Source organism: Panthera leo, chromosome A1 (assembly GCF_018350215.1).
Source record: "Panthera leo isolate Ple1 chromosome A1, P.leo_Ple1_pat1.1, whole genome shotgun sequence".
In the NCBI taxonomy this organism is placed as follows: Eukaryota; Metazoa; Chordata; class Mammalia; order Carnivora; family Felidae; genus Panthera; species Panthera leo.
Window position 1 is genome coordinate 111,096,690 of NC_056679.1, and position 22,817 is coordinate 111,119,506.

Sequence of the window (22,817 nt, forward strand, 5' to 3'; positions counted from 1 at the left end):
GGAAACAACCTAAACATCCATCAACAGAAGAAAGGCTATGTAAAATTTTGTATAATACACAACAAAATATTATTCACCTGTTTAAAAAGATAAGGTATGTGATAATATAAAGTGATTCTGGGGTGCCTGGGTGGCTCAGTCAGTTAAGCATCCGACTATATATTTCAGCTTAGGTCATGATCTCACAACTCATGGAATCAACCCCTGAGCCACTGCTTGGGATTCTCTCTCCTCTCTCTGCCCTTCCCCCTGCTCATATGCTTGCTCACTCGCTCTCTCTCAAAATGAATATTTAAAAAAAATTTTTATAAAAATTAAACAAAAATAAAGTGATCTCCAGGAGGGGCCCCCGAGTGGCTCAGGGGAAAGAGCATGCAACTCTTCATCTCAGGGTCATGACTTCAAGCCCCATGCTGGGTGAACAGATTACTTAAATAAATAAATATTTAAAAAAAAAATTTTAAGTGATCTCCAAGATAAACTCTCAAGTGAAAAAAGCAAAATTCAGTAAAGAAATCCTGGAAGATCTATATAAATGGAGAAATATTGTATATTCATGAATAGGAAGACTCAATATTGTCAAAATGTCAGTTCTTCCCAACTTGATCTATAGATTTGGTACAATCCCAGTCAAAATCCATTTTGGATACCAACAAACTGATTCTAAAGTTTATATTGTTGGGATACTTGGGTGGCTCAGTCAGCTGAGCCTCCAACTTCAGCTCAGGTCATTATCTCGTGGTTCGTGAGTTCGAGCCCCATGTTAGGCTCTGTGCTGACAGCTCAGAGACTGAAGCCTGCTTTGGATTCTATGTCTCCCTCTCTCTCTGCCCCTCTGCCACTCACGCATGCGTGTTCTCTGTCTCTCTCTCTCTTTCTCAAAAATAAATAAATATTTAAAAAATTTAAGTAATATTTAAATTTATATTGTTTATACATAGTTTAAAAAGAGACACCATGCTCAAAATTGAGTCACTTGTGCTAAGCCCACATCACCAAACTGAAGCTTAATACTTAACTTAATTTGCTTCAACTTATCCCAGAAATGGGATATTAAACTAGTCAGTCTGGAATTACCTGATCAGCACTCCTGAGTGTTGCCTGAGTTTCTGCCCGACAGAACCCTGCCATTCTCTAAAGGAAGGTGAAAAATAATCTGTTCTTTACTAGTAACTTCCTTGCCTTGCCCTCTTTTTGCCTATGTAAGTCTTTCTATTTTGTACAGCCCTTTGGTGTGCCTTTCCATCTGCTAGATGGAATGCTGCCTGATTCACAAATTGTTGAATAGAGCCATTGAGATTTTTTTAATGTTTTTTTAAATTTATTCTTGGGGCGCCTGGGTGGCGCAGTCGGTTAAGCGTCCGACTTCAGCTTAGGTCACTATCTCGAGGTCTGTGAGTTCGAGCCCCGCGTCGGGCTCTGGGCTGATGGCTCAGAGCCTGGAGCCTGCTTCCGATTCTGTGTCTCCCTCTCTCTCTGCCCCTCCCCCGTTCATGCTCTGTCTCTCTCTGTCTCAAAAATAAATAAACGTTAAAAAAAATTAAAAAAAAAAAAAAGAAATTTATTCTTGAGAGAGAGAGAGACAGAGCATGAGCGAGGGAGGGGCACAGAGACAGCGGGACCCAGAATCCAAAGCAGGCTCCAGGCTCTGAGCTATTAGCACAGAGCCTGACGCAGGGCTTGAACTCACAAGCGGTGATATCATGACCTGAGCCAAAGTCAGATGCTCAACCGACTGAGCCACGCAGGCACTCCGAGCCATTAAGATCTTTAACTTTTACTCAGCTGAATTTTGGTTTTTAACAATATGGTAAGGCAATAGACCAGAAGAGCCAACACAGTGTTGAAGAAGAACAAAGTCAGAGGAAAGATACCCCTTAACTTCAAGACATATTATAAAGCTACAATAATCAAAACACTGGTATTGGTGAAAGAATAAACAGATGAATAGAACAGAATAGAGTCCAGAACTAGACTCACAAGAATAACTAAACGTTGACAGAGGAGAAAAGACGATTTAAACTGACAAAGGAGAAAGGACAATCCAGTAGAGAAAGGAAAATCTTCAACAAATGATACTAGAACAACTAGGCATCCGTATATGGGGGGAAAAAAGAAGCTAGACACAGATCTTAACATTTTCACAAAATTAACTCAGAATGGATCACAGATATAAAAATTATATACAAAACTATAAAACTTCTAGACAATAATATAGGAAAAAATCTAGATGATCTTGGGTTAGGTGATGAGTGTTTTTTTTTTAAGATTTTTTAAATGTTTTTTATTATTTTTGAGAAAGAGAGATATAGCATGACCGGGGGGGAGGGGGAGGGGGGCAAAGAGAGAGGGAGACACAGAATCCAAAGCAGTCTCCAGTCTCCAAGCTGTCAGCACAGAGCCCGATGTGGAACTTGAACTCAGGACTGTGAGATCATGACCTGATCTGAAGTCAGACGCTTAACCAACTGAGCCACCCAAGGTGCCCCTGAACTGTATAATTTAAATGGGTGAATTTTATGGTATGTGACTCATATCTCAAAAAAATTGTTGTAACAAAAGTGTAGATTAAACTAAGTAGATGCACTTATGGAAGTAGATAAAACTATAAAGAAATACAAGGAACTGAATATAATAAAAATCAACAGGATGGTTACTTTTGGGATAAGGGAGAGTGATAAAATTGGAACAGGGAACATGGAGGGCCTTCAGGGGGGCAGAAAAATTCTATTTTTTTATTCAAGTGTAATTAATATATATTAGTTTCAAGTGTATAATGTGATTCAACAATCCTATACACTATACACTACTCACTGCTCATCATAAGTGTTTCTTAATCCCCTTCACCTATTTCAACCAACCCTTAACTCCAAAATTCTATTTTTTGATCTGTTGCTAAGACTGTACATTTGTTGTGCTGGATTTTTTGTATCTCTGTGTTGTTTCACAATAAAACGATTTTTTTTTAAAGATGCACTAGTAAATTTATTTCAGACATAACGTGAAGTCCCATAGAAGCCAAATTTACCATGTACAAGTCACCAATTTTGGCTCTGTGGAATACAAGAGATTATACCTGTTCTCAAGGAACTTATCTTTCAGCAGGAAGCATTTTTTTTTTAATTTTTTTAACGTTTATTTATTTTTGAGACAGAGAGAGACAGAGCATGAATGGGGGAGGGGCAGAGAGAGAGGGAGGCACAAAATCCAAACCAGGCTCCAGGCTCTGAGCTATCAGCCCAGAGCCCGACGCGGGGCTTGAACTCACGGACCTCGAGATCGTGACCTGAGTCGAAGTCGGACGCTTAACCAACTGAGCCACCCAGGCGCCCCAGGAAGCATTTTTTTTTTAAAAAAGCTAGAACTAGATCATATTAGTATTAACTGGCACAAAATTTACACACAATGAACAAGAAGATTTAGAAGGGGATATGATTTGGGGGCAAGGGTTAGGAATAGCAGGTGCATGAGAAAAGGAATTTAAGATATCATGAAGAGAGGGTAAAACTGGGACACAAATCTTATGGGGCTACGCTTATTGAGTATTTATTATATTTTAATCTTTTTCATTCATTTAGTCATTTGATTCTCACCACAAACCTATGAAGCTTGTCCTATTATTATTTCCATTATACAGATAAAGTAACTGAGGCACAGAGATGGTGTACGTAGGGATCAGTGGGAAGTATAGTTGAAAAGGTACTTAGGGGTGCCTGGGTGGCTCAGTCAGGTTAAGTGTCCGACTTCGGCTCTTGTCATGATATCACAGTTTGTGAGTATGAGCCCCACGTCAGGCTCTGTGCTGCCAGCTCAGAGCCTAGAGCCTGCTTCAGATTCTGTGTCTTCCTCTCTCTCTGCCCTTCCGCAGCTGTGCTCTGTCTCTCTCTCTCTCTCAAAAATAAATAAACATTAAAACAAATTTTTTTTAAAGAAAAGGTACTCAGGAATGACCTTGGGCCAGTTAGTTTACCTGTGCTTTATATCCTTTTATTTTAAATGGGGATGATGAGGAGGATGGGCAAAATGGGTGAAGGGTAGTAGGAGATACAGACTTCCAGTTACAAAATGATTAAGTCACAGGAATAAAAGGCACAGCATAAGGAATATAGTCAATAGATATTATGATAGTATTTTAAGGTGACAAATGGTAGTTACATTTATACTGAGCATAGCATAATGTAAACAGATATTGAATTGTTGTATTGTACACCTCAAACTAATGTAGTATTGTGTGTCAACTATTTTCTTTCTTTTTTTTTTTTTAAGATTTTATTTTAAGTAATGTCTACACCCAACACGGGACTTGAACTCACAACCCTGGGATCAAAAGTCACATGGTCCACAGGCTGAGCTAGCCAGATACCCTTCAACTATAGTCAAATAAAAAATATTTTAAATAAAATACCCATATTATCATTTATAAAAATTTTAAAAAATAAAATAAAACAAAATGGGGATGATAACAGTAGCACCTTATCACAGAGTCATTGAGGAAATAAAATTGTTTAATGCATGTAAAGCATTTAGAACAGTTCCTGGCCACGAAGTAAATACTCATTAAAGTTAGATATTATTGTAAAAACAGAATAATGATTTCTAGAAAAGGTGTTTGAGAATTATCCATGCCCCCCACCCCACCGCCAGTTCTTGTATTAAGTTGGACTACTTGGTCCCTTTATGCACATCAAGATTTGTTATTTATATATTAGATTGCCATTTCATGTACTGCTTCTACTGTTTCATAAAAGACTGAGATAATGCTACTTTCTAAAGTATCTAGAACAGCACAATCTAAAAATTGTTTGCCAGACTTTGTAAACAGAGTGCCATATTCTGGAAAATAGGAAACTTGGCAGTTCCTATGGTAATGCCAGCAGAGCAAGGTAAATGATTTTGAAATCTTTGCAGAATGTAGAGGTTAAAGAGAAACAGACGTCACTCTGCCATGGTGGGGGCACAGCTTAAAGTAAGCACGGATACAACCTGAGGGATGTCAGCACAGGTCACCTGGGGTTGGGGCCACTCAGCAGCAGAGGGCAAGCGTGGTAACACCATTATCTAGCAGGGCAGGTGCCTACAGGGTCTGTCTGTTCTTTTTAGAGGCATCCCTTTCTTATCTCCAACCCAGAAGCAGAAAGCAGAGGGTGTCAATAGTAGGGGTGACAGACACACAAAGGGAAAAAAAGAGATGGCCAGGAAAGGCCAGACAGGATCCCAAAATATACGTACTTTCCATAAGAGGTATCTTTTAATACTAATTCTGGAGCTCTATACCAGCGTGTGGCCACATAGTCCGTATAAATGTCCCCAGGAGCTGCTAGAGTTCGTGCAAAACCAAAATCACAGAGCTTAGTAATTCCTGACTGGGATACTAAAATATTCTCAGGTTTTATATCTCGATGAATGATCTAAAAAACAAACAGAAGATGCAATACATTAAAATGAGAATTCATTATCTAGAGGATCACTCAAAAATTATACAGAGATAATCTAGCTAATTAAGACAGTAAAGCTATTTTCTTACCGCAGGCAAAGGATTAACTGCACAATGCAAAAGCTAAATAAGTACATATTTTAAATTCTTGTCATCTCAAAATGAAATGAAGCCAAGAAAACAGATATAATACTAAAAAGGAAAATCACATTCTTAAAAAGAAAGGTAATCAAAAGAACATAATGAAAAACAGGTTAACTTTCCTTTAACACTGTGCCATTCTAGATACAACTGCCCCTTCTCTCATTCCTTCACAGCTAAACCTCTTGAAGACATTATCTTTACTAAGTCTTTTTTTTTTCTCATCACTCATTTATTCCTTAAAGTAATATAACCTTAAAGTATATAAGTAATATAATATAAAGTAATATAACCTTAAAGTAATATAACCTTAAAGTAATAATATAATATTCCTTAAAGTAATAATTCCTTATATAAGGAATATAAAATATTCCTTAATGTCATTTGTTCCCACATTCTATCAGACTGCCCCAATATGTATCTTACTTGACATATTAGAGTAAAAATGTTGCCAACTAATCCTCCCTTCCTGATTTCTGGGACCTAAAATTCTCCCAGTCCCTTCCATTTCGGTGGCAGTTCCTCTTTCTCTATTTGTCTCTTAAATGTAGGATTCTGGTCTCAGGCTTTCTTTTCTCACACATCCTGTTCCCTGGGCAATGACATCTACTCATTGGTTTTTTTACCAATTTCGTCACCTATCATGGAGACACCATATTCTCTTGGCTTTCTTCCCACCTCTTGGCTGCTCCATCTCAATCTCATCTACACTTCTAGCTTTAGTAACAATACACTGATAATTTCCAAATTCTATCTCTAACCAAGATATGTCTCCTGATTTCCACAAGGATTGGAAGTCCACAAGAAGTCTGACAAGGCTGACCCACACACAGCTCAAACTTAGCAAATCCAAAACTGAATGCTTCATTTTCTCCCCAAAACCTATGTTTTCAACAGTCCTTTAGTTCCATGGATGGAAAAAACATTGACCCCATATCTCAAGCCAGAAACCAAAATATTTTTCTCCTTCAGCTCCAATATATATTTTTGTCGCTAGTTCAAGTCCCCTCGACTCTCTCACCAAAATTACTACATTGCCAAATGGTCTCCCTGAATTCATTCTGATCCCCTCCAATCCACTGTCACAGTACTATTTTATTTTATTTTATTTTATTTTATTTTATTTTATTTTACTTTAGAGAGAGAGATCATGAGCAGGGGAGAGGAGCAGAGGGGTAAGGAAGGAGAGAGGGAGAGAGAGAGAGGGAGATTGAGAGAGAGAGAGAGGGAGAGAGAATCTCAAGCAGGCTCTATGCTGTGTGGGGCTTGAACCCACGACCCTGGGAACATGACCTGAGCCCAAATCAAGAGTCAGACACTCAACCAACTAAGCCATCCAGCTGCCCTCAGAGTACTATTTTAAAATCACATGTGTGGGCACCAAGCTGGCTCAGTTGGAAGAACATGTGATTCTTGATCTCAGGGTCATGGGTTCGAGCCCCACGCTGGGTGTAGTAATTACTAAAAAAAATAAACTTAAAAAAAATTACACGTGTGATCATGTCACTTCTCTGCTTAACATTCAACAAGGATTTCCCATCCCATAGAACAAATTTGAAACTCCTTAAAATGGCTTATAATGCCTTCTAGAATTTGGCCCTCACTTCCCTAGCCTATACAATATTCGTTTCCTAAGTTTCCAAGGTTTGTCTCATCTCTATGCACTTGCTGATGCTGTTCCAATTGCCAAGAACGCTTTGCCTGGCCACCTATTTCCTTAGGTCATAGCTTATATATTTATATTAGTAATATAAATTTATGTTAGTATTTAAGTAATCTCTACACCCAACCTGGGGCTTGAACTTACAACCCCGAGATTAAGAGTCACAGACTCCACTGACTGAGCCAGCCAAGTGCCCCTATTTAATGGTATTCTTTATTTCAATTTCTGATTGTTGATTGCCAACATGTGTTCTCACATCATTCTGTACTTCCCCCATTACATTATTTGTCATGCTATTTATTAATTGCCTGTTTACTTGTTTGTAACTCCCACTAGACTATAAACGCCATGAGGGCAAGATTTCTGTTATTTAAGCTATATCCCCAGTGACCAGTACAGTGCCTAAAACAAAGGAAGCATTTAAAAATTTTATGAATGAAGCATATTCTCATCACTAACAAAGTATCATAGCACAAGTGAAAATATCTCAGTGACAGAAATCTGGCATCTTTCCTTGTTTATACAACTTACTGCTATAAGTGTTTGGGATTGGCTCTTGTTCTGACTCAGTTTCCCTCCATAAGTGGCCAAAACATTAACTTGGGGTAATGAGACACCTTAAATGTACCATATATAAAACTATATTAATCCTTTTTTTAAGTTTGTTTATTAGTGGGGGCGGGGGGGAGGGGCAGAGAGAGAGGGAAAGACAGAATCCAAAGCAGGCTCCATGCTCTCTGCGCAAAGCCCCACACGGGGCTCAGTCTCACCAACTGTAAGATCATGACCTGACTGAAATTAAGAGTCAGACGCTTAACTGACTGAGCCACCCAGGCACCCCTATATTAATCCTTTTTTATTTCTACAACTTTTATTGAATGAGTAGTATATGCTAGGCATTATGCCAAGATCTAAGGATATAACATGAGCAAAAGCCGACATGGAAAAGCACATTAAGATACCACTTCACTATTCTGCCCACCAGATATCTATCATTTTCCTCCTCAATCTTTTAAAAACGAGGCAGAAAGATGCACTCAGTTGATACGCTTGTATTTTCATTCTATTCAACAACTAAAACCATGACAACATGTGGAATTTTGTTATCCTTGAGAACCAAGCACACTCTAAATCCCAACTTGTAAAACCTGTGTTTGACTAGATCCTCCTTGGCCTTCTACCATCACACTGTGACCTCTATAAACACAGTATTTCCTTCAACTTGTTTAGGTCTTCTTTAATTTCTCTCAATGTTTAGTAATTTTCAGGTTATAGTTCTTATACATCTTTTGTCAGACTCTCCCTAAGTATTTCGTATTTTTGAAGCTGTTTAATGGCATTTTTTTAAGATTTTATTTTTAAGTAATCTCTACACCCAACCTGGGGCTTGAATTTACAACCCCAAGATCAAGAGTCACAGGCTCCACTGACTGAGCCAGCCAGGTGCCCCTATTTAATGGTATTCTTTATTTCAATTTCTGATTGTTGATTGCCAACATATAGAAATACAATTAATTTTGGTATATAAATCTTATATCCCATAACTGTGATAAATTTACAAATTAGTTCTGTTAATTTTATTGTAGATTCCATAGGGTTTTCTATGTAGATGATCATATCACTTGTAAATAAAGACAATTTTACTTCTCAAAAAAATAAGGCACCATTTCACACCCACTAGAATAGCCACAATTAAAATGACAAAAAACAAGTATTGAGGAGGAAGTATATTGTTGGTGGGGATGTAAAATGATACAGCCACTTTGGAAAACAGTATGGCAGTTTCTTTCTTTCTTTCTTTTTTTTTTTTTTTTTGAGTTTCTTTAAAAAGTTAAAACATAAAACCTATGACGCATGTGGTATTTTTTTACGTAAGCTCTACACCCAACATGGGACTTGAACTCATTACCCCCAAGAGCAAGAGTCACATGCTCTACTGTTGGAGCCAGCCAGTCCCTTCTACCCATATAGTATTCTTAACTTGACTTATTTTACTTCTTTCTCCCTAGTTCCTGGTAGTTTGGTAAACCAACAGTCCCCTAAATCATGGGGAAAACCAGAAGCCTAGCAGCTCCCAGAGAAAGAAGGACAGTGTCTTATCTCCTCCAAAGCCCCTTTCCCAGGTAGCTGTCATTATTCGATCTGACAAATCACTGAAAAATCCCACTAGAAGCCTTCCATCTATTTGATTGAAAGTAGAGCTTGCCCAGTGCAAAAAGCCTTTCTCCTGGGGCCTTGGTCAGAAATAATTAGCACACCATAATTAGAACACTATCAAGAAAGCAAAAAGACAACACATAGAAAATATTTGCAAATTCCATCTCTGATAAGCACCTAGTATCCAAAATATATAAAATACAACTCAACAATAAAAAGACAAATAAGCTAGTAAAGCGGGCACCTGGGTGGTCCGATTGGTTGAGTGTCTGATTTTGGCTCCAGTTGTGATCTCATGATTCGTGAGCTCAAACCCCACATTGGGCTCACTGCTGTCAGATGAGCCCACCTCAGATTCTCTGTCCCCCCCGCCCTGTCCCTCCCCTGCTCGTACTCTCTCTCTCAAAAATAAACATTAAAAAAATGTTTAAAAAATAATAAAAATTAGTAAAGGACCCGAATAGACATTTCTTCAAAGAAGATATGCAAATAAGAATTTGCCAGTTCTGAATGTTTCATTTTAATGGAATTTATGCTGTGTGGTTTTTTACATCTCAATTTCTTCATTTAACGTGAAGTTTCAAGGAGCTTTCATGGTGTAGTACATATCAGTACTTAATTGCTTTTTATGGCTGAATATATTTCACCATATGGATATTCCTCGTTTGTTTATCCATTCATCAGCTTGATACATATTTGAGTTGTTTCCACTTTTTAGGTATTATGAATAATGCTGCTATGAATATTCTTGTGCAAGTTTTTATGTGAACACATGTTTTCCATTCTATTGTGTAGATACCTAGGAGGAGAATTGTTAGGTCACATGGTAGTTCTTTATTTAACCTTTGGAGGAATTGCCAAACTGTTTTCCATACCATCTGCACCATTTTATACCACCACCAGCAGCGTATAAAGGTTCCAATTTCTCTACTTCCTCGCCAAAATTTGTCATTGTCTGCTTTTTAAATTACAGCCAGCCTGGTGGGTGTGAAGTGACTTCTCATTGTAATTTCGATTTGTATTTTCATAATGACTAATGATATTGAGCACATTTCATGTGCTATCAGCCATTTATATAGCTTTGAAAAATGTTAAATTGGGTTATCTTTTTATACTTGAGTTGTATTTTGCATATCCTGGATATTTATCAGATATATGATTTGCAAATATTTTCTCCCTTTCCTGTGAACTTTTTACTTTCTTTTCTTTTTTTTTTTTTTTTTAATGTTTATTTACTTTTGAGCATGTGCACATGCAAGGAGGGGACGGGATCTGAAGTGGGCTCTGTGCTGACAGCACAGAGCTGAATGTGGAGCTTGAACTCATGACCCGTGAGATCATAATCTGAACCCAAGTCAAATGCTTAACTGACTGAGCCACCCATGAGCCCCTGAACTTTTTATTTTCTTGATAGTGTCCTTTGATGCGCCAGGGTTTTAATTTTGATGAAATCCAATTTATTATTTTTTCGATTGCTTTCGCTTTTGATGTCATATGTAAAGAACTATTGCCTAGGGGCGCCTGGCTGGCTCAGAGGGCAGAGCATGCAGCTCTTGGTTCACACATCACATTGGATGGAGAGATTACTTAATAATAAATCTTAAAAAAAAAAAAGTATCGACTAATAAATGGTCACACAGATTTTCACCTACATTTTCTTGTAAGACTTTTATAGTTTTACCTCTTATACTTAAGTCTTTGATAAATTTTGAGTTAGTTTTTGTACATAGTGTGAACTATCAGACCTAGAATTCAAACAAGGAGTTTGCTTCTCCTTTACTTTGTGGTGGAATGTACCAGAACTACATAAAATTCCATACTGAAGTCTGATTTATCACCTGAAACTAATATTACCCTGTATGCTAAATGGAATTTAAAGAAATTTAAAAAGAATTTTAAAACGTAAAGATTTTTATTTATATATTTTTTCAAGTGTTTAATTATTTATTTTGAGATTGAGAGACTGACCAGGGGAGGGGCAGAGACAGAGGGAGGGAGAGAATCTCAAGGAGGCTCTGCTCTGTCAGTGCAGAGCCCAACATGGGGCTCAAACTCATGAACTGTGAGATTGTGGCTTGAGCCAAAAACAAGACTGAGCCACCCAGGCGCCCCAATGAAACTTTTTTTTTCAATGTCTATTTTTTTTAAATGTTTTATTAATTTTTGAGACAGAGAGAGACAGAGCATGAGCAGGGGAGGGGCAGAGAGAGAGGGAGACACAGAATCCGAAGCAGGCTCCAGGCTCCGAGCTGTCAGCACAGAGCCCAACGCAGGGCTCAAACCCACAAACTGTGAGATCGCGACCTGAGCGGAAGTCAGACACTTCACCGACTGAGCCACCCAGGCGCCCCATCAATGTCTATTTTGGGGAGAGAGAACAAGTGGGCGAGGGGAAGGGGGGGGGAAACAGAGGATCTAAAGAGGCTCTGAGCTAACAGCAGGGAGCCCAGTGTGGGGCTTGAACCCATGAACTGTGAGATCATGAACTGAGCTGAAGTTGGATGCTTAACCGACTGAGCTACCCAGGCACCCGCTCCTCCAAAAAAGATTTTTAAAAACCTGATTGGTTTATTTATTGTTTTTTTATTAAAAACATTTTTTTAATCTTTATTTTTGAGAGAAAGAGAGAGTGAGTGGGGGAGAGACAGAGAGAGAGGGAGACACAGAATCTGAAGCAGGCTCCAGGCTCTGGGCTGTCAGCACAGAGACAGATGCAGGGCTTGAACTCACGAACTGAGAGATCATGACCTGAGCTGAAGTTGGACGCTTAACCAACTAAGCCACTCAGGTACCCCTGATTTATTTATTTATTTAATGTTTTATTTATTTTTGAGAGAGAGACAGAGTGTGAGTGTAGGAAGGGCAGAGAGAGGGAGACAGAATCCAAAGCAGGCTCAAGGTTCTGAACTGACAGCACAGAACCTGACACGGGCTTGAACCATGAACCATGAGATCATGACCTGAGATGAAGTTGGATGCTTAACCAACTGAGCCACCCAGGTACCCCTAAAAATCTGATTATAATACTTCTGTTTATACAGTCGTGTGTGCTTAAATGTTAACACTCATCTGAAAAGAGAGTTCTAATTTCCCTATCATCTAACAGCCTCAGAAAACCCGATTTTAAGTCACCCAGAACTTCAATTAAATAAACTTTCCAGTTGGATGTTATACAATTAATGCTAATGTGCATATGAAAAAATAAGCTAGTAGTTTCCAGAAAAAGGCTGAATAGGATGTCTGAGGTAGACCAAAAGACTGGGGATTCCCTTATGCCCTAAAAACCAAATGGAATCCTTGACTGAATCCTGATCTTAATAAATCACTTTAAAAGACATTTAGGAACAATTAGCTACATTTTAATATAAATTTGGTATTAGATGATGTTAAGGAATTATTTTTAATTGTGTAGATGTAATCATGATTCTGAAGTTACACAGGAAAATTTGCTTTTTTAAAGAGATAGATAGTGATGTATTTAGAAATAAAACGTCAGGGTACCAATAATTTAAAATACTTCAGAAAACAAAATAGATGAAGGTCACGTAGCAAAATATTGTTAAAACATATTACATATTAAAATGTTAAAAATAACATTATTCAAATAATAACAATTTCTTATTTGGAAGACTAGGAGTTTAAAATCCAAAGCAGAGTTAAGAAAACTATGCAGGGGCGCCTGAGTGGCTCAGTCGGGTTAAGTGTCTGACTTTGGCTCAGGTCATGATCTCGCAGTTTGTGAGTTCCAGCCCCCCATTAGAGTTGCTGCTGTCAGCCTGTCAGCACAGAGCCCGCTTCAAATCCTCTGTCCCCCTCTTTCTCTCTGCCCCTCCCCAACTTATGCTCTCTCTCTCAAAAAATAAACAAAACAATCCTTAAAAATTAAAAAAAAGAAAAAAACTATGCAAAAGTGGCCTAAATTTAGGAAAGCAGGACTTTGTGGAGTAGGAGGTGAGGTGGGGCTAAGAAAGATTGACAGTGCTTAGGTATTAGTCAAAATTATTTATAATTCATAAAGGTTACCGAAAAACGAATAAAATTTAAGAAGCTCCATATGGGTAGGAGCTAAGTCTTTTACTCAAGGTTCCATCCTCAACTCCCACTACAATCAATGATTGTTACTGGAAGATGCTCAATAAATATTTATTGAATAAATGGATGAGGGGACAAATAACCATGTCTTCCCCATAAGGGCCAAATATTTGCATTTACACTTTGCTTCCAAAATGGTTTCAAAGAAACTTTTTTTTTTTCAGGATTCACAAAACTTTATTCATTTAGAATTAACAAGCTGTTCACATATCACTTAATATTGTTCACAAGCTTGTAGGACATAGATTATCTTTGAGGAATTATTTGATTTGCATGAAGTTTACAACTTTGTGCACAGTATGGTATTTTCCCTGCAAGTAAATAATAAGCAGTCTGAATTATCACATGAATTCTAAAACTTTGAGGGTTTTTTTTAATTATTATAATGAAATACTAGCATGGTGAGATGTAATGTTTACAGTTTTAATCTTTCAGACCCATTTCCTCTAAAATAATTAGCTGAAATTATATGACATCACACTCGCTTCCATTAAAGCCAGACACAGGCAACTCTCATTTGTGTGTTTGATAGTGGGCGACCAGTGGTGCATGTCACCACGAACAGCACATAATCTCATGCTACATTGTTTGGGTATTTTATAATATATTTTCAAAAATTTTTATTCAAATATAAATTGACACACAGTATTACATTTGTTTCAGGTATAAGAGGCTTATACTATTAAGCAGATCAAAATTTTAAATTATAAAAACAAACAGAATGAAAAAGATAATTAACTAGTTACTGCAACTGAACAGTAAATTTTTATTTAAGCTGCCTAAAAGCCAATATAGAAAGCATATTTTCTATATTCTATAAAAAGAAAGTAAACGAGTACTTCTGGAGATAAAAAGCCTTTACTGGTACTGAACTATATCTGACTTCATAAATTCTTATTAAAACTAACATGGGGGATGCCTGCGTGGCTCAGTCAGTTGAGCATCCTACTCTTGATTTCGGCTCGGATCATGACCTCACAGTTTGTGAGATTGAGCCCCATGTCAGGCTTCTGTGCTGACAGCGCAGAGCCTACTTGGGATTCTCTCTCTCTGTCTCTCCGTGCCCCTGCCCGTGCTCTTTCTCTCTCTCAAAATAAATAAACGTTACAAAAAAAAGTAACATGGGGTATCACAGTAGATAATATCTCAGACATTTCAGTTATATAAAAACCACTCAACTGAAATTTGGAGATACTAGGAAAATAAAGTTTTCCTTTAAGTTTTCCTTTCCTTTTTGTCAACATGAAGATAACCTTATATCAAGGCCAGAATCCAGATATCCAGATAATAAGCATAATAATATTCTAATGAGCCACTTCACTCATGGCTGCCTTAATTCTTACTAATTTTACAATATTCTGTGAGGTGAGAGACATGCATAATTTTACTTCAGGTCCTAGCTAAGACAAAGAGAATAAAAGAATTTAGGTGCTTCTGTCCAGGCCTTTTTCTCTGCTGCTCCAACAACTCTATGGGTATTCTTCCATACTTGGTACTGAGGACTTTTTCTTTCTGTTCCTTGGAGAATAATCCATCCTTACCTCTTCAACCAAAAGTCTCTAAGAGGAAGATTCCCAAATCCCAAAGATACCCAGTTCTGACAACTTCCTAGAAAGACCATGTTAAATAATTGGTCAACCACTATTTTTACTTAGAAATTCTCACTGTCTTTTAAAATATACAATATTTCTAAAAGCAATTCCCTCTTCTAAATAAAACCAGTGACTGTCAATGGTACCAAAATTCTTCTGCTCTCAAATTAAAAACCTTGTAATTATCTTTGATTTCTCATTTTATTCACATCCCTCTCATATCTACTTAGTCCCCACATCTTATAATTTCTTTTTGTTTTTTGTTTTGTTTTGTTTTGTTTTTGAGAGAGAGCAAGTACACACAGGGGAGGGGCAGAGAGAAAGGGAGAGAGAGAATCCCAAAAGGAGTCAGTACTGACAGTGCAAAGCCCAACGCAGGCCTTGATCTCACAACCTTTGAGATCATGACCTGAGCTGAAAATCAAGGGTAGGATGCTAAACCAACCAAGCCACCCAGGCGCTCCTCATTTCTCTTTTGAAGTCTCCATTCTCTCCCTTTGCCATCCCTCCTCTACCTATTCCAAGCCCTTACCATTTCATATCTGGATTATCACAACAGCCTCTCACCTGATCTGCTTCTACCCATACTTATCCTCTACACTTGCCAAAATAAGCTTAGGTTTTATTTTCATCCTGTTACAGCCAGGCTCAAAAACCTTCCATAGTTTCCCAGTATCCCCGGAAAAAGTCCAAACTCTTTTGAGGATGAATCTCAGGACTCTGGAAACCTCTCCGCAGGGCACCTGTGCAATCTTATCACCCTTTACCTAGTCTATGCAAAGCTCACTTATCACCACTCTCTGAGTCCCCTGCTCAGGCCTGCCACTATTCTCACAGTAACACCCCATCTGAATATATTTTTTCTTCTATTCCAGTGAAATCCTAGCTACAATTCCAAGTTCGACTTACTTTAGTTTTACTTCCTCTTTGAAGTCCTCTACACAGAGTATAGCACATAGTGGTCTCTCCCTTAATTCAAGAAACATTTTATTTATTTATTTATTTATTTATTTATTTATTTTTAAATTTTTTTTAACGTTTATTTATTTTTGAGACAGAGAGAAACAGAGCATGAACGGGGGAGGGGCAGAGAGAGAGGGAGACAGAATCGGAAGCAGGCTCCAGGCTCTGAGCCCTCAGCCCAGAGCCCGACACGGGGCTCGAACTCACGGACTGTGAAATCGTGACCTGAGTTGAAGTTGGACGCTTAACCAACTGAGCCACCCAGGCGCCCCACAAGAAACATTTTAAATAGATAAGGCACTATAGGTACACAGATAACACAACTATTCCTGACTCCTTACCAGCAGTACTTATTAAGCGCTTAAAGTATGCTTGACACAGTGCTCAATACTTTATACATACTACCTAATGTCAACCTTTACAAAAAACCTGTGATGTTCTACTATAGTATCATTTTATTTTTATTTTTTTATTTTTTTTTAAATTTTTTTTAACGTTTATTCATTTTTGAGAGACACAGAGACAGTGTGTGAATGGGGGAAAGGTAGAGAGAGAGGGAGACACAGAATCCAAAGCAGGATCCAGGCTCCCAGCTGTCAGCACAGAGCCCGATGTGGGGCCCGAACCCACGAACTGTGAGATCATGACCTGAGCCGAAGCCGGACACTCAACCGACAGAGCCACCCAGGCACCCCTACAGTATCATTTTATAGATGAGGAGGATGAGACTCAGAGAGGTTAGATAACTTTCCTGGGACCAGAGAGTAATGGTGCTGCCACCTGTCACTGTGCACTACTGCAGTGAGTTGTGAACTGCACAAGTTGTGTTGTTATCCATAGCAGAAAAACCTAGGATAGTCTGATTCCACAGACTATGCTCTTAACTATTACATTATACTGCCTTCCCAAGGATCCAGCTGGCAAGGAAATTACAATCTGAATTCTAGTTGCTATCACAACCACATTTTTCTTTTTTTTAATTTTTTTTTAACATTTATTTATTTTTGAGACAGAGAGAGACAGAGCATGAACGGGGGAGGGGCAAAGAGAGAGGGAGACACAGAATCGGAAGCAGTCTCCAGGCTCTGAGCCATCAGCCGAGAGCCCGATGCGGGGCTCGAACTCACGGACCGCGAGATCGTGACCTGAGCTGAAGTTGGACGCTTAACCGACTGAGCCACCCAGGCGCCCCACAACCACATTTTTCAAAACCATAAAGTGAAATACACTATTAGCAAGACAGATAATTAGAAATTAAGATATCCAAGAAAGCCTAGGATATATAGATGCTATATCATTTACTAATAAAACTATTTACTAATAAAACTACTCTTACTGAATATATCTATCTAACTTTCCAGAAAGTAGAGCTCAAGTTGGGAACAAAAAACTCCACAAAAACCTGCTGAGCCCAGGGCTCCTGGGTGGCTCAGTCAGTTGAGTGTCAGACTCTTGGTTTCGGCTCAGGTTGTGATCTCAGGGTTTGTGAGATCAATCCCACATTGGGCTCTGTGCTGACACTTGTCGAGCCTAGTTGGGATTCTCTCTCTCTCCCTCTCTCTCTGCCCTTCCCCTGCTTGTGCTATCTCTGTCTATCTCAAAATAAATAGATCAACAACAACAAAACCTGCTGAGCTAAACACTTACTCGGCAATGCTAAAGGCAACATTAAAAATCAGAACAAGTGAGGGGTGCCTGGATGGCCCAGTCAGTTAAACGTCCTACTTCAGCTCGGGTTATGATCCCATGGTCTGTGAGTTCGAGCGCCACATCAGGCTCTGTGCTGACAGCTCAGAGCCTGGAGCCTGCTTCAGATTCTGTGTTTCCCTCTCTCTCTGCCCCTCCCCCACTCATGCTCTGTCTCTCTCTCTCAATAATAAATAAAAGTTAAAAAAAAATTTTAAATCAGAACAATTGATCTTCTTTCCTGTCTTACTTTTTTCATGTTAAACAAGGCTCCATACCTCTTAGCCACTTTATTTTTTCTTTCTTTCCCTAAAGGTATTGACATTCTTTTGCCATTACACTGTCCTAGTTTCCAGTTCCTATCTCCAAACATCCCTTCATTTGAGCCAGCCCAACATTTTAACGTACTTTCCACAATAAAAGGTGTCCCAATTGACTGTTGATTCTTCCTTATGAAATTACTGATACTTTAGTATTCCAACTTGGTTTGCCCTATTGTTATAGTTATAGCTTTTTTACTGTGTAGTCAATATGTTTTACAATTCTGTAACTAAATTTTAAGGTAGTGACCCCAATTCAATTAATATTGTACAGGAAAATAAATTTTAAATCTTCATAAAGGGCATTTATGATTCATATACAGCCTATAGTTTGGCTTACTCTGAAGCACTTACATTATTATTGTGAAGATATTCAATTGCCCGAAGGATCTGGAACAGGTATTTTCTAAGTCGTTTACTCTCCAGTCCGTGACAATAATGTTGTAACTCATCTAATACTGTGTGGTCAATAAATTCAAACACCAAATGAATTTTCTTTTTCTGTCTAAAAACTTCAATCAGATTGACCAGGTTTTCATGATGAAAGTGCTATTGACAAAAGAAACAGATTTTTAATAAATTATTATGTGCACAATAATTTGTACATATAACACTTATATAATTTTAAAGTTTATTTATTTTGAGAAAGAACATGCATACATGTAAGGGATGGGCAGAAAGGGAGGGAGAGACAGAATCCCAAGCAGGCTCTGTGCTGTCAGCAGGGATTGATCCCACAAACTATGAAATCATGACCATAGCTGAAATCAAGAGTCAGATGTTTAAACAGCTGAGCTACCCAGGTGCCCCAAGATCTATGTAATTTTAAAAAGCAAAAATATTCTTAGCTTCTTTTACTCCATGCATTTCAATAGAAAATTTTCAACTTATTTGCTTACGTTCCTATTTTCTAAAATGCTAAACTTGGGGCACCTGTCTGGTTCAGTTGGAAAAATATGCAACTCTTGATCTCGCAGTCTTGAGTTTGAGCCCCACGTTAGGTGTACAGATTACTCAAAAAATAAACTTAAAAAAAATTCTAAACTATTTCATAATTAATACATATAAAACAAGGGGAAATGTACTGCCTTACTTGAGGTTGGCATTTGATTGCTTACTAAAATCACTTGGTTAGTGTACTATAATACAACTTGGTATTATCCTTTAACCTGGTTTATAGTTAAATTTAATATCTGAAATTTAAAATGTTCTTACATCTTTGGGCGCCTGGGTGGCTCAGTTGGTTAAGCATATGACTTCAGCTCAGGTCATGATCTCACAGTTTGTGAGTTCGAACCCTGCATTGGGCTCTGTGCTGACAGCTCAGAGCCTGGAGCCTGCTTCGGATTCTGTGTCTCCCTCTCTCTCTGTCCCTCCCCTGCTCTGTGTGTGTGTGTGTGTGTGTGTATGTGTGTGTGTGTATGTGTGTGTGTGTGTGTGTGTCTCAAGAATAAACATTAAAAAAAATTTTTTTTTTAAATTTTTTTAACGTTTATTTGTTTTTGAGACAGAGAGAGACAGAGCATGAACGGGGGAGGGTCAGAGAGAGGGAGACACAGAATCTGAAACAGGCTCCAGGCTCTGAGCTGTCAGCACAGAGCCCGACACGGGGCTCGAACTCACGGACTGCGAGATCATGACCTGAGCCGAAATCGGCCGCTTAACCGACTGAGCCACCCAGGCGCCCCTAAAAAAAATTTTTTTTAATAAAATGTTCTTACATTTTCAAGCGAGCATGGATTTCAGTGCCATTCAGTACATGATATGAATTTTAAGAAATTATTTTATTAGTTTGATCCTAAAGTCTCAAAAGTAAACATAAGTTCCAAGTGGACAGTATAAATTAATAATACTATAACAAGAGCATCAAAATATCTAGAACCCTTTCAGATATGTGAAAAAACAATTTATAGCTATAGGAACTTTATAAAAATATACCATTGTTTGTGGATACCTTTTTGTTCACTGTCTGTAGTATTCTACTAAGCAATAAAACATCTTTTTAAACTAGTAACACTGTTAAAATAACTTCCAAAGAGTAAAAATGGCATGTACCAGCCTAGAAAACAAATCAGGCTCCATATTTTATGCTGCTTATTTTAGTTTTTAACATGCTGAATTATTACCAAATATTCTCAAATATTTAACATTTTCAAATTACCAAAAACATTTATTCATTTCGCTAAAAACTGAGAGGTACAGGAGCTCCTGAGCAGACTCTTGATTTCTCAGGTCATGATCTCAGTTTCATGAGATCTAGTTCCACATCGTGCTCTGTGCTGACAGTGCATGGAGACTCCTTCTGATTCTCTCTCTCCCTCTCTCTCTCTGCCCTTCCCTGCTCACGCTTGCTCTCTTTCAAAATAAATAAATAAACTTAAAAAAATTTAATTGAGATGTATATTTTCAATGTTAGATTCATTAGAAAACTATGCTTTTATGAAAAAATATTTGCCTTTATTCTAATGGCACAATATCAATTTTTCGACTTATCTGTACTAAGACCTAAGTCCTTAAAATATGACCAAGAGAAAAACATGCCAGAATATAATGCCAGATTCCCTTCCTATTTTTGTTCCCAATTTCCCTGATTGGCAAGATGCCAAAATGCTGCAGTGACAGCATGCTGGCAGTATCAAGAACAATTGACTGGTTTTGGACACTACTCTACTAACCCTTCAACTAAGGAAAATTACTGTTTCCCTGTCCAGTCTTTATTTTAAAGGCAAAAGCAACAAAGAGTTAATGTGAATTAATAAGCACCATGGAAGATCCACCCAGGGTAAGGAATCAGGTGTTTTCTCAGATAAACCATGAAACTCCTATAAATGCTCCAATGTCACTTTTCAAATTGTTTACTTTTGTCTTCCTTCATAATCAGATAACTTTTCTACAGATATTATCACGAATTATTCTAACTGTAATTTATTCAACAAAATTCTAGAAGATAAAAATTTAATTCAAATAAATAAATCACTATGGCAATCTTTTTAGACTAAAAATGTGAAATAATCCAAGAACTCTCTCTTGTTGGATTAGATCAAACAAAAACTTCTGTAAGAAATAAGCCAATGAATAAAAAATTTTTTGAAAAAAAAATAAGCCAATAGACTATGTTGTGAAAGTCATAAACCTTAAAACATCTAGACAAATTCCAATAAATAAAATATGTAGATTTAAAATTTTTTTAATCACTAGTTTTGTACCCAATCCCCAAAGAATGATAATCCTCCTTTCTTCACACTCCTGAGTTCTTCCCCCTGGGTTGACCTATCATACCCACACAAAATTCTATCTTCTGCCCCCATCTCTAAAAGCACCCTAGTCATTTTTACTTAAATATATTCCTGTCACCTCAAATTCAACATTTCTAAAAGTGAACTACTTCCCAGACCATTTCTTTTTTGGGTCTTTCATATTTCCATCAATGATAACAGTCACTGAACTTCAATTCTTTTTTTCTCCTCCCTTTGTTTCCTTCTACATCCTTTCATGTCTTTTCTTTTTGAAATGTATTCTATTTTAACTTTACTTTTCTCACTTTAAATTCAAATTGCTGCAATCCAGCAAGGGCTCTCATGATATTTACCAGGATTCTTGAATTAAATTTATGAGATCTCGCTATTTTTACTCAGTCTTCCAATCTATTCTAAAAAATAGTGCTAGATTAATTATTTTGAATTCAAAATATTCCACCTCTTACAAAATCAAGTTTTGTCCTTTTTTTGTGTGTGTGAAATGACATCAGTTTTTGTTTTTTTTTTTTTTTAATGTTTTGGTGGGGTTTTTTTGTTTGGTTTGTTTTGTTTTGTTTTGAGACAGAGAGAGACAGAGCATGCACGGGAGAGGGTCAGAGAGAGGGAGACAGAATCTGAAGCAGACTCCAGGCTCTGAGCTGTCAGCACAGAGCCCGACGTGGGGCTCGAACTCACGGACCACGAGATCATGACCTGAGCCAAAGTCGGACACTTAACCGACTGAGCCACCCAGGCGCCCCAAGTTTTGTCCATTTAAGAAAAGACTTGGGGCACCTGGATGGCTCAGTGGATTGAGTGTCCAACTCTTGATACTGGCCCAGGTCATGATCTCATGGTTGTGAGATGGAGCCCTGCATCAGGCTCTGTGCTGAGTGTGGAGCCTGCTTGGGATTCTCTCTCTCTCTCTCTCTCTCTCTCTCTCTGCCCTTCCCTCGCTCTCTCTCAAAATAAATAAACATTTAAATAATTTTTAAAAAGACAAGACTTTAAAACCTAACTCCTGTTTACTTCTCTAATATCACCTCTTTCTACTTCTTTACAAAAAAACTCTACAGGCAAAAGTCTCTGGTCTCTCCTCAGAACTACTTGGGCATCTCTGAGTTTATGTTGTTTCCTAATGTGGAATAAATTAGTTTCTCTCTCCTGCCTAAATTCTGTACATGCTTTAAGGCCAAATTCATGTTCTATTTCCTCCAAGAAAATTTCTCTACCCAACTGGCCTTTATTATAAGCCACTTTCTATTCAGTATGGTTTTCAAGTGCGCTCCCATCTTTCTGATTAAACAGTAAAAAGTTCTGAAAAGGAGGTACTGCATTATAATCTCAGCATCTGGCAAAATGCCTTTCACAAAGCAGATATTTTTACTAATTATTATACCTGCATATTTCTGAACAAACATTTCACCACATTTGGCATAACTTTTGTTACATTATACATAAGCATATATATCTTGTATTGCTATAAAATTTCAGAATACACACAATAAGGTAGGGTACCACATTTTATGCCTA

General features: G+C 37.8%; 1 protein-coding gene across 21 annotated transcripts in view; it reads right to left on the reverse strand.

Annotated features, from left to right (window-relative positions):
• CDKL3 (cyclin dependent kinase like 3) overlaps positions 1 to 22,817 on the reverse strand; it is a 99,364-nt gene that overhangs the window by 73,070 nt on the left and 3,477 nt on the right. For all 21 annotated transcript variants that reach the window (XM_042935294.1, XM_042935327.1, XM_042935284.1 and 18 more), the window contains 2 exons: positions 18,403 to 18,597; positions 5,230 to 5,408 (listed from right to left, as the gene is read on the reverse strand). In XM_042935294.1, coding sequence (XP_042791228.1) covers positions 5,230 to 5,408; positions 18,403 to 18,597 — 374 coding nt within the window. The remainder of the gene's footprint in view (positions 1 to 5,229; positions 5,409 to 18,402; positions 18,598 to 22,817) is intronic.